The sequence below is a fragment of the Ranitomeya variabilis genome, chromosome 2 (assembly GCF_051348905.1).
Source record: "Ranitomeya variabilis isolate aRanVar5 chromosome 2, aRanVar5.hap1, whole genome shotgun sequence".
Classification (NCBI taxonomy): Eukaryota; Metazoa; Chordata; class Amphibia; order Anura; family Dendrobatidae; genus Ranitomeya; species Ranitomeya variabilis.
The window spans coordinates 169561749-169574245 of NC_135233.1; the positions used below are offsets into that span (position 1 = coordinate 169561749).

General features: G+C 39.7%; 1 protein-coding gene across 1 annotated transcript in view; it reads left to right on the forward strand.

Annotated features, from left to right (window-relative positions):
- The window catches only part of KIF26B (kinesin family member 26B), a 521116-nt gene that overhangs the window by 391414 nt on the left and 117205 nt on the right, over positions 1 to 12497 (forward strand). The window contains exons 7-9 of the mRNA XM_077283159.1: positions 7643 to 7736; positions 8520 to 8782; positions 11584 to 11767. Of these exons, the coding sequence (XP_077139274.1) occupies positions 7643 to 7736; positions 8520 to 8782; positions 11584 to 11767 (541 nt within the window). The remainder of the gene's footprint in view (positions 1 to 7642; positions 7737 to 8519; positions 8783 to 11583; positions 11768 to 12497) is intronic.

Genomic DNA, 12497 nt, shown 5'->3' on the forward strand with positions numbered 1-12497 from the left:
ATATGAGTAATATAATAATTATGGTACCAGCTAATGCTGGTGTACTCTGGGGGACTGTAGCAGGTTTACCTATCAGAAGCACAACCAATTATTTTCATAGAAACCAAAGGAAACATTGCCGTATGAGTCGGAAAGTAATCTTTCCCCTGATATGGGGCAATCAGCATCTGCCTCATGGGGGTATTACTTTACTCTGGATCAACATGTTAGGTTATAGGTTGAACTCGATGGACTTATGTCTACCTTCAACCTTAAAACCATGAAATATTGTAAAATAAAGAAATTAAGAAATAAACATTATATAGCAGTTTAATCTCCCAGCTGTCAAGTGTTGCTGCTCTGGTGTTCCCCTCCGGTTCTGCAGTGACAATATCCTGTACTAGAATCAAACTGGAAAATACGTGGATATTACCCGCGCTGTTGTAATAATGACGATCCAGGCGTGTAGATGATAAAAGGTGATGTTTTATTCTATCAACGCGTTTCGAAGTCAATCAGACTTCTTCATCAGAAGATGCATACATACACATACACGCCTGTATGCATCTCCTGAGGAAGAAGTCTGATTGACTTTGAAACACTTTAGAGAATAAAACATCACCTTTTATCATCTACACACCTGGATCATCATTATTACAGCAGCGCAGGTAATATCCACGTTTTTTCCAATTTGATCCTATGAATCGGTCAGTGGCCTGACCTGTGGATCTGCGGCAGCTGTTGACTCCTATGAGTCCTATATACTTTAACACTGTGGAATATCGGGTGACTGCAAACTAATTAATTTGTAACTACCATCGGATAAGACCCTATTGGCGCTTTTTTCTCCTATAGTGTTTCTGTGTCTCTTAATATCCTGTATTATACATCATTCACTTGACTGCCGTAGCCAATTGCTGACCTCAGCAGTCACTCTGGCTAGTGATTGACAGCAGCAGTCATATTAAGGATGTAGTGGAGCAGTGGGAGATTCACCTGATAAGTAATGCTTATTTCTCTATTTTCTAACATTCCCTACTCCATGGCAAATTTTCAGGAAACCCCTTTAAGCCCTTTCCGACATGTGCCATAATAGTGTGCACATGTCGGATTCCCCCCTGTTTGGTGCGGGCTCCGTTGTTGAGCCTGCACCTTTCCGGACATATGACAGCTGACATGTGGCCACAACAGCTGCAGGTGGAATCACTATCCACCCGCGGATTTTAACTAGTTAAATGCCGCTGTCAATCTCTGACAACATTTAACTCGCGCTTACAGGAAGTAAGCTCTGCCCATCGGTGACCCCATCACATAAGCGCAGGTCATCGATGGGTCGGCATGACCACTAGACGTCTCCGGCAGACCATTGTGGTTGGTTGTCATTGCCAGATTGCTATGAGCGCCGCCCAGTGATCAGTGCTCATAGCAAGTGAGCATTTCTGCTACACACAGGCGATCTGGAGACTATTGAAGAGTGCAAAAAGTTAAAAAAAAGTAAAAAAAAAAATACAAAAAAAAAACCCATTCGCTAAACGGCGTAATGAGGAAAAAAGTAAAAACGCCCAAATTAGATTTTTATTGGTCATCGCTACATTGCAGTCAAATGCAATAACGGATGATCAAAGCATTGTATCTACACTAAAATGGTATCAATAAAAACGTCAGCTTGGCGTGCAAAAAAAAAAGCTCTCACTCAACCCAAGATCACGAAAATGGCGCTTTTTTAATTTTTTTTTACAAATTTTGGATTTTTTTCACCACTTAAATAACAATAACAACCTATACATGTTTGGTGTCTGTGATCTCGTAATGACCTGTAGAATCATAATGGCAGGTCAGTTTTAGCATTTAGTGCAAAAATTAACAACAATTTTGGAATTGCACTTTTTTTGCAATTTCACCGCACTTGACATTTTTTTTTTTCCCCATTTTCCAGTACACGATATGTTAGAACCAATGGTGCTGTTTAAAAGTACAACTTGTCCTGCAAAAAACAAAGCCCTCACAGGGACAAATTGATCAAAAAGTAAAAAAGTTATGGCTCTGGGAAGAAGGCAAAAAATGAAGACGCGAAAACAGAAAATGGTCCAGCGGTTAAGGGGTTAAAGGGAACCTGTCCCACACATTTACCCCTGCAAACTATTACTATGATTGTGCAGCCTTTTAAAAGATAAGTCAGATGATCCCTTTATGACTCCAAAGCCCTTCAAGGGCTAAGAGAAATAGCGTTTGAAGTTGTGTCTGCACTGTGGCATGATGATGGACTTCTAGCTTTTCAGTCTTGTAAGGGTGATGGACTGTTCTGCTGCATTCCTACCCCTGAGTACAACAATCATGCTATGTGTACAGTGCCATGCAGTTTTTAATTTAAAGTGAGTAGTGATGTGCATCTTTTATATTGTGGGATGGTAGTGTACAGCTTATAAGTAATGTAAAGTGGTAATGTACAATGTGAGTAGTGCAGGGTAAGCACAGGGTTACATTTGGGATATAAGTGCTGTTCATATAGTTAAATGGCTTAGCAACTGTAGAGGCCATGACTCTCCATCCCCTGAGGAAGCCACGTTTTAGGGTGGCGATACGTGTGGGTTCTCCTCCTCAGGCCGGCGTCACACTAGGCGAAAAACAATACGGTCCATTTTTTACGCAGAAATGTTCCCAAAATATTGATCCGTATGTCATCCGTAGGCAGGGTGTGGCAGCGTATTTTGCGCATGTCAGTTAACAAAGTTAACTTTGTTTCAGGTGACAAGGGTCTTCAGGTGGATTAAGAGTCTAATAAAATATTAAAACACCCTGTGTCTCTATTTCATCAAAATACTTTGTAATAATGTGTGTCTGTTTTCTTAACCATTTCGTACTATTGGATTAATAATGGATAGGTGTCATAATAATTGACGCCTCTCCATTATTATCCTGGCTTAATGTCACCTTACAATAGCAAGGTGACATTAACCCTTCATTACCCCATATCCCACCGCTACACGGGAGTGGGAAGAGAGTGGCCAAGTGCCAGAATAGGCGCATCTTCCAGATGTGCCTTTTCTGGGGTGGCTTTGGGCAGATGTTTTTAGCCAGGGGGGTCCTATAACCATGGACCCTCTCTAGGCTATTAATATCTGCCCTCAGTCACAGGCTTTACCGCTCTGGCGTAGAAAATTGCGCGGGAGCCCACGCCAATTTTTTCCGCCGTTTAACCCTTTGTTTTACCAGCTACAGCGCCCAAATTTTGCACATACACACTACTAACATTAGTAGTGTTGAATATGCAAAAAAAGGGATATGAGATGGTTTACTGTATGTAAACTATGTCTCATATCCTGTCGGGTTTGTGAAGGAGAAATGAAAAGCCGGCAATTACCGGCTTTTATGATATCTAGCGCTGTATGAAATATAAATATAAATATATATATATATATATATATATATGTGTGTCTCACTGACATATATATATATATATATATATATATATATATGTATATATATATATATATATACCTATTCTATGTGTAGACATTTATTCTACCTATTCTATTCTATTCTGTCAGTGTGATTTTACTGTACACCGCACTGAATTGCCAGCTTTTCTCTATAACACCGCTGCGTATTTCTCGCAAGTCACACTGCTGGTCCATGTGTAATCCGTATTTTTCTCGCACCCATAGACTTTCATTAGCGTATTTTTTGCGCAATACGCTGACAAACGCAGCATGCTGCGATTTTCTACGGCCGTACAATACCGTATATTACGGATGTAAAATAAAGTTGTTACATACATGTTACATGCATAGACACCCATAAGAGCCGCTAGATATTAACAGAGTCCCTCTAGTGCCGCAGTGCATGTACATCAGGACAATAATCGGGAAAAACTGCCCACTACACAGTACATAACATCACAAACTTGCAGTCAGATATCCCTTAAAATTGTATAAGTTTATTAAATACTCAAAATGACATAAATACAATATAGAAAAGATAAATGGACAACAGAGCATAACAGGTTAAGCACCATATGGCGGTACAAATGCTAAAAGGACTCAAGACCACATCACTGTAACACTATACAGAGTAGAATGTATTAAAGTATACTAAAAGCCACTGGCCACACATACTGAAATGAATATCCCCAAATAAACCATCATAGTAACTATACATAAATAGGGCCAGGTCATGAAGGTGTAAATACCTGATAATGTCACAGCGGGGAGTCAGGAGTCCACCCCGACGCACGTTTCGGAGCACAATGTTCCTTCCTCAGGGGGCGCAATATACGGCAGATAGGAGCTGCCCCATAGAGAATCATTGGGCCGTGTGTAATGCGTATTTTACGGGTGTATTTTCTGCGCTCATACGTCTGTAAAACTCGCTAGTGTGACGCCGGCCTTATACATCATGCTGGCAGCAGGTTCCAATCTTGCTTTGAATTCTTCATGAAGCTATCTCATGCTTCTTATGCTTTTTAATGTGTGTTTTCCTTTTCTTGCCTCATTCTTTATGCAGGATTTTCCATCTGCATTTTTTTACTTTCTCTTGGAGGCATTAAACTTGTTTCGCATATCTCCATCTTGATCAGTTATAGGCTGGTATAGCGCTGACCCATTGTTATCTATGGAATATATGCTCTATTTACTCTAAGTACATCATGCTTATGGGTTTTTGCGTTTTCACCTGTTGTGTGCAAAATAATTGGATCTGTTTTTTATTCACAAGGGCATTGCTACTATAGTTAAAGTCTTATTTATAGTTTATGATCTATTTCATCATGACCTTTTACTAAATTGTTTGGATTAGTCTATACAGGAAAAAACACGCTTTATTTTGAAGGGTTCTTGCAGTGGAATTGTTTTATGTGCCTTGTTATTTTTATATAGTGGACCATCATTACCATTTGGCACTTTGGTACCATCCAAAGACAAATGTTGTTGTAGCACATTATTTGGGGTTTGTTCCATGTTTATGATTCATGCTTACCTGCATTCAGAGCTAACACATTGGGGGAGGATAGCTTTTGGGCCTTACACGGACTTTCAGTGGGTTTTTTTTGTAAAGCTAATTTTTGGTCATTTTTTATTTGTTTTTATTATTGTTGTCTTGGTTGTGTGTTTTTTGTATTAATAAAAATATATTATATTTCATCTAATATTTTTTGAGTTTATATTTAATGGGTGATCCTGATTGTTATACACACTGCTTTCTCACTTTTTTCTGTAGAGGCCATGAGGACAATAGGTTTAGTTTATAGGATAAGATATAGTTAATTGATAGAACTAGCCACCTGGTTGGGGAATAGTGTTAGTAAAAAGGGTCCTGATGGAGGTAGGGAAGTACCATAACGAGGTCAAGTTCAAGGCAGTGGGAGCCATACTGATAACACTTGTGGACATTCCTGCAACATATGGAGCCTAGGGCTCAGTCCAGGCACTAGTGAGAGTGCCAGGTCTTCTGACAAACAGAGATTGGTGGACGTGGAATTGCGTGAAGGGCTGGTGGCTGGTCCCGGGTGCACTGCTGAAGTGGACAGAAAATCCCTGAGGCTGACGGAATCTGTGTACTTAATACTTAGTCCAGGAAAAATGAGTGGTAGGACTGAAGATGCGTTATAATAAGGAAGTAAGAAAAATGAAATGCTGTGCCCTATCCCACATGTTACACTCTGATGAACTTTAGGGTCATTCCATGGTATCTTACGTTACATTCACAAGCCAAAAACTGGCTACAGACTGTTCTTTGAAGGCAGGCACAAAAAGGAGTGAATGTATATTGTACATTAAACTATTCTCAATTAGTGTTGAGCTTGGGTGACCTCCGAGTATTTATGACTGCTCGGAGATTTAGTTTTCATCGCGGCAGCAGAATGACTTAGAGCTACTAGCCAGGCTGAGTACATGTGGGGGTTGCCTGATTGCTAGGGAATCCCCACATGTAATCAAGCTGACCCTTTAACTGACCAGTAAACATTTGCTTGTTGCAATGAACTTGATGTCTTCTGAATTGTGTGCGGAATCTCCTGAGGATGGAGGCCTGGAGACAGCAGAGGCCTGGGGCCTACAAGTGAGTGTGGTGCACTCCACACCTGACAACACACTGGGACACTATTTTCTTGTAAAGTGTCAGAGCATAACCAGACAGCAGCTCGGTCATGACTACTGCTCTTTGCAACTTTAAAGTCTCACACTGTAATTCCTACCTGCCAGGAATATCCCATGGCTGATTGACAGGTCGTTTGCTCTGTCAATCAGCCAAAGGAGGGAATAGTGATGGGCGAACGTGCTCTGATTCCGAGCATGCTCGGGTGCTAACCTAGTGTCTTCGGCATGCTCGGATAATATGTTTGAGTTCCCACAGCTGCATGTCTCGTGGCTGTTCGACAGTTGCAACACATGCAGGGATTGCCTAACAAACAGGTGATCCCTGCATGTGTTGTGACTGTCGAACAGCCACGAGACATGCAGCAGCGAGGACTTCAACACTCAGTTAGCACACTAGCATTCTCGGATAACATTAACTGAGAAGCTAGAAGTACATTGTCACACCCGAAAGCACTAAAAGGGATTGACCGGCTTATCTTTTAAAGGGCTACACAGTCATTTAAATAATTTGGGGTGGGTTATAGTTTCTGACAGGTTTCCTTTAACGTCATAGCTCTGTCCATGTACAGTACATGCAACAGAAAACTCAAAATCAGTTTAATAACTTATCTTTTTATCTTTGTATCTTATAATCCCATCAAACGCTCAATATCAAAGTAATCTGTAAATGTGTGTAAGACAGCCATTAATGAAAAAATGCTGGCGGAATGCAGCCACCATTGGGTAGAAGCTAGGAGCTCTCTGTATACTGTTCCCACTGAACTCAATAATAAATCTGTATTCTGCATGTTCCCCCTAGGCTGGTAATTTATATAAGTACAGATTTGAAGCACTGATCTGTAAGTCACAACTCTCATCTATATATTTAGTAACATTGGCCCTAAAAATTAAGTAAAGATAACCATAAACATTAGAGAGAGAGTATTTTCCATCCAGGAGCTCGGGACCCCATTGTTTTCTGGTTCAAGTTCTGGTATTCGAACTGAATTGTGGTTGGACACCAGAACCCGAATCTCCACGGGTCCGCTCATCCCTACTAGAGATGGTTCAGTAGCTGTACTTATCTTTTAGGTGAAATAACCCTTTAACTTAATGCAGCCCTGTCTGTATATTAATGTATGAATATGTATTGTAAAGGAAATTATCTTCTGACTGTCTGTAGGTGATGTCTGTATAAATCTTTATGGGGCTCTTGCTAATGATGTCAAGGGTTAGTTTGTTAAGTATTTGGAAATTCAGATCTATACCATAGAAGTTCTGAAAATCTACTATATCCCATGGATATCTTAGATATGTCTGAGCAGAAGATTCGTTCATTAGGTTTCTGTGTCAGGATAGAGGAATTATGTGTGAATGGTTTCAAAGCAATGCAGCGCGGATGGGAAATAATGAGCAGCGGTGTCAGCACTCCAGATTTGTACTTGATGGGGATAGAGAACTTTGTGTGCATAATCTGAAGTGTTATGTCCATGTGAATCTTACTATTAAATTTGTAGGAAAGCATTGGATTAAAGTTGAAATGTAATTATATGTATAGATGATGAGATGACTTTTCTATCTGTCCCATATAGGCAGAGGTGTGCGCTGGAACAGTTGCTGAAGTTATCCAGTCTGTTGTGAATGGAGCAGATGGATGCGTTTTCTGCTTCGGGCATTCCAAGCTTGGTAAGTACTAAGCAACCAATGTGAAGAAGTGTGCAGCGCTGCAATATTATCATCTATCAATTATACCTTAAATGTTATTAAAAATAATTGTAGGGATTGTCAGGATTGCAAAGCACATTTTACTGTAGAAGGGAATTCGGAGTCGGGAAAAGGGTACCCCATTCAAGGCACTAACTCTTAGCCAACATCTTGGATGCCCTGATTCTCCCACAGCCATTTTATACCGTGCTACTTAAACTGCCTCTTTTAAGGGTCCTAGGCATAGAACAGGCTGGAAATGGGTGTCAGGTAAATGGGCGGCTTTTTAGGCAATCATATGGCTCAGTGGTTTTCATAAAGGAGTTTGTATGTTCTCCCCGTGTTTGTATGGGTTTCCTCCATGTTCTCTGGTTTCCTCCCATACTGTAAAAACATAGTGATAGGGAATGTAGATTGTGAGCCCAATGGGGACAGAGCCAATAATGTCTGTAAAGTGTTGTGGAATTACTGGTGCTATATAACTGAGCAAATTTAATCATGTGAAATCTAACCAACTCAAACCCTAGCAGTGTTTGTGGACATGTCTCTCTTATGGGGTTATTCATACGCTAGAGAGGGATACGTGTTACTAGGGTGACTTTCTATTCGGAGCAACTAGGAATATTCCAAAAATACATCATTAATAACATAATTTTTTTTTTTAAATTAAATAAATATTGCTGAAAATATTTTAATGCAGAATAAATGTGTACAGGAAAATCTAATACATTTCTATGTTTTTCTTTTCAAATCTGTGTCCGACAGGAAAGTCATACACTATGATTGGCAAGGATGACTCCATGCAGAATCTTGGCATTATCCCCTGTGCTATTTCATGGCTCTTTAAGTTGATTAATGAACGGAAGGAAAAGACAGGAGCTCGGTTCTCGGTCAGAGTGTCAGCAGTGGAAGTGTGGGGGAAAGAGGAGAACCTGAGAGACCTGTTATCAGAAGTGGCTACCGGCAGTCTTCAGGATGGTCAGTCTCCTGGAGTTTACCTGTGTGAGGATCCAATATGCGGCATGCAGGTAACTAGAGCTGTCTCTTCAGAACAAAGCTGTATGGTGTGCTTCATAAGCTGATGAATAATGATGGAAGCCTGATAATGGGTGTTATTAGGGTACACTCATATCTATAGCTTGAATTCAGAGTTAGTTTTAATCTAAAATGATTTGTGTGAATGAATACTAGGGTTCTCTTTTGGCAGCTCTTCACATCTATGCTTATGTTGGCTTTTTTATTAGTGGCATTTTAATATTGTTATTCCCCACTAATGTCACAGCGTAGTGTTTCCCTACATTTTACAATTATCCTGAAAGCAAACAAAAGTCATGTAATAAAATGTATTAAAGACTTGGTTTGATAAAGGGTTAGACATTGACTTATAGGGTTCCGACCTCCAATCGGTGGCACCAGGGGACCAGTTTTCCTTCTTTTTGGAGGGGAGCTTATTTACATACCATTGTTTGGCCTGTAAGGATATGTTCACATGTTGTAGAAAATCTCCACTGTGGATTTGGTTACAGATCCTCGACAAATACACAGCAAATCCACAGATCGAATCCTCATGTGATATTTGCAGATTTCATCTTACTCCATTTACTATGGTTTGAATAGGGTGAAAACCGCAATGAAATTTTGCAAAACAGTAAGCATACTGAAGACTTGAAATCCACCCCATGCTTTAATTTAAACTTTGGGTTATCAAAAATCCATTTGTACTTGTATTGTACTGTTAATTGCTGGGGTCTTGCACTTCCGAATCTGCATCGCACATCTGCAACAAATCCGCAACAAGTGAACTTGGCCTAAATCTCCCTACATTAGCTTGCAGTTGTCCATAAGTAGGGAGAGGACCTCCTTCTCCCACCAAAACAGGCTAATAGCCTCAAATCTCCAAATAAAATGCACAACCATTCTCCTCAATATATCAGAAACAAGCTGTAAATTATAAACCCGGTATACAACCTTATAGAATGGATTTAATATAAGAAACATGCTGTTTAGGTGACTGTGTGACAACAAATAAACACAAAGCGTATGCTGCTGTGCAGTGAACCATGATAATAAAACTTATGACGAGTAGTAATAAATTAGAAATGTATCAGGCACCAAAATCAATCATCTTGGTAGATAGGAAAAGGTGGCAGCTCCAGTATATCTTTCAAAGGGGGATGTCAAGTGCAAGCTTTGAAAAATCTAAAACAATTAATTTGAGTTTTGAGTTGTTCTATTACATTATAAATCAATCTACTATCCATGTCAGTCTGTTTTCTTCCTGTATCTGATCCTTGGCAGCCCCAGAATGCTGAAAATTGAGTGATAGAATAGAGTTCTGTATCACTTATCTAAACCAATTTGTCTCCTGAAGTTTGTTTAGATGATGCTAGAAAATAGTGACAGATAACATATTGTGCAATCCGATAAAAATAAAAACACCTGCAGTTTAGGTCCCTAATTCATACATTTTATCTGAAATGACTGCATGCGTGTATAATTATGTCCGGTTGAACTGATTCTGCCTGATCATTTTTTTTTTTAAATGAAAATGTTGATGGATTATAACATTTTCAATTACAAAGATACAAAAAAAGAATAAACAGGACAATATCAGCATCAATTTATCATAAAATATAAGTATGACGTCCAATAAAACATCAAGTTACCTAGGAAGAAAATGGAGGGAAGGAGAGGGAACATTTTAAGCCGGGGGGGGGGGGGGGGGGGAGAACTTAATGTGGTATACATCAGTTGATTCTTATCTTCTCAATAGCTTTGGCCTATGTTTGAAAAGTTCTTTTTCAGGATTTATGCAATTTCTTTGGTGCAATACTTCATAGGTACTTACCTTGTGTCCCCTTGCCTTTGTGTTCTTCTTTTTGTGGTTCCAGAGGCTTGATTCTGTAATTTTATTCTTTTTTAAAATACTAATAAAAATTATTATGTTTTAATTATACACATCTTGCATTTATCGTTCTCTTCCACTCATATTGGTGGTTGGGTGTATCAAAGTGTTGTTTTGACGTTTTTTGCAAAAAACATTTTTTTTGAGACTGTGTTAACATTTAAGCAAAATAAGAATGTTCTAAAAAATAGAAGTGCTAAAGTGATTATCCTGGACTTTTTTTTCCTATGGGGCTAAGCACTTATCGGCAAACAGTTGCTAACTATCTGTCTGTTCTGCCATGTGACAATCTCTCCCAGGTCAGAGTGGTCATGCACTGCTCCTACTGGTGATTCTCTTCTCCGTCAACATGGTGTCACTACCGATGTCATATTCATTGAAAGAGCTCAGTCTAAAGTAGCGGGGAGTGGGGAGTCGGCTGTCAATCAACCTGACATTGGCAGTGATGACCCCTCGACAGAGCAGAGTGGACGTGACCACAAGAAACAGGAGAATTGATGGCATGACCACCCTGAGCCAGCGGAGATCATTGCAGGGCAGCACATATGGTTTACTTGTATCATTTAATAAAATGTGCCAGGATAAAAGAAAAATCTAAATCCAATCAATATTTCATGCACAGTGTATATTATAATATATTATATATCATAATAGTACACTGTAATATTTCAAAATAATATATTTTATATGTATGTTTTCATATTTAGAAAGCGTTTTTTCATGTTAGAGATAGCCATGAGAAAGTAGTTGAGTAGTTCTGCACTTGACTTGGTTCCCACCTGTAACTTAAAAGATGCCTTGGACTTCTTCTACACCAGTTGATCAGTGTCAGTGAGTTTCTGCACCCTCATAGTCCACCTCCACAATTCTAAAACTGTAGAAATAACGTAAGTATCGCTTATACTATATTTGCTTTGTGTTTAGTTGCAGAACCAGAGTGAACTGCGAGCACCAACTGCTGAGAAAGCGGCCTTTTTCCTGGATGCTGCTATTGCCTCACGCAAATGCAGCCAACGGGATTGTGATGAAGATGACCACAGAAACTCTCACATGCTCTTTACTCTGCACATTTATCAGTATCGTATGGAGAAAAGTGGGAAAGGAGGCAGTAAGTGTAAATCCAGCATAAAAATCGGAAAAAATCTAAACCTCACTTTCCTGCAGTGTGCACGCTCTATAACTATGTGAAACATAGTGACCGGGAATGTACTAAGAGTCAAAAATCGTTAATAAGTTTAAACCTTTAATGGTATTGTTCATTGTTCATGTATTTTTTACTTGTTTGCATGGAATAAGTATTTGATCACCAACCAGCAAGAATTCTGGCTCTCACAGACCTGTTAGTTTTTCTTCAACAAGCCCTCCTATTCTGCACTCATTACCTGTATTAATTGCACCTGTTTGAACACCTGTCCACACACTCAATCTCACTCCAAACTCTCCACCATGTGCCAAGACCAAAGAGCTGTCTAAGGACACCAGGGACAAAATTGTAGACCTGCACAAGGCTGGGTTGAATTACAGGACAATAGGCACACAGCTTTGTGAGAAGGAAACAACTGTTGGCACAATTATTAGAAAATGGAAGACACACAAGATGACTGTCAATCGTCCTTGGTCTGGGGCTCCATACAAAATCTCCCCTTGTCAGGTAAGGATTTTTTCTGAGACAGGTCAGGAATCAGCCCAGAACTACATGGAAGGACTTGGTTAATGACCTGAATAGAGCTGGGTCCACAGTCTCAAACATTATCATTAGTAACACACTACACCGTCATGGATTCAAATCCTGCAGGGCATGCTCATGCCAACTCATGTCTAGGCCCGTTTGAAGTTCA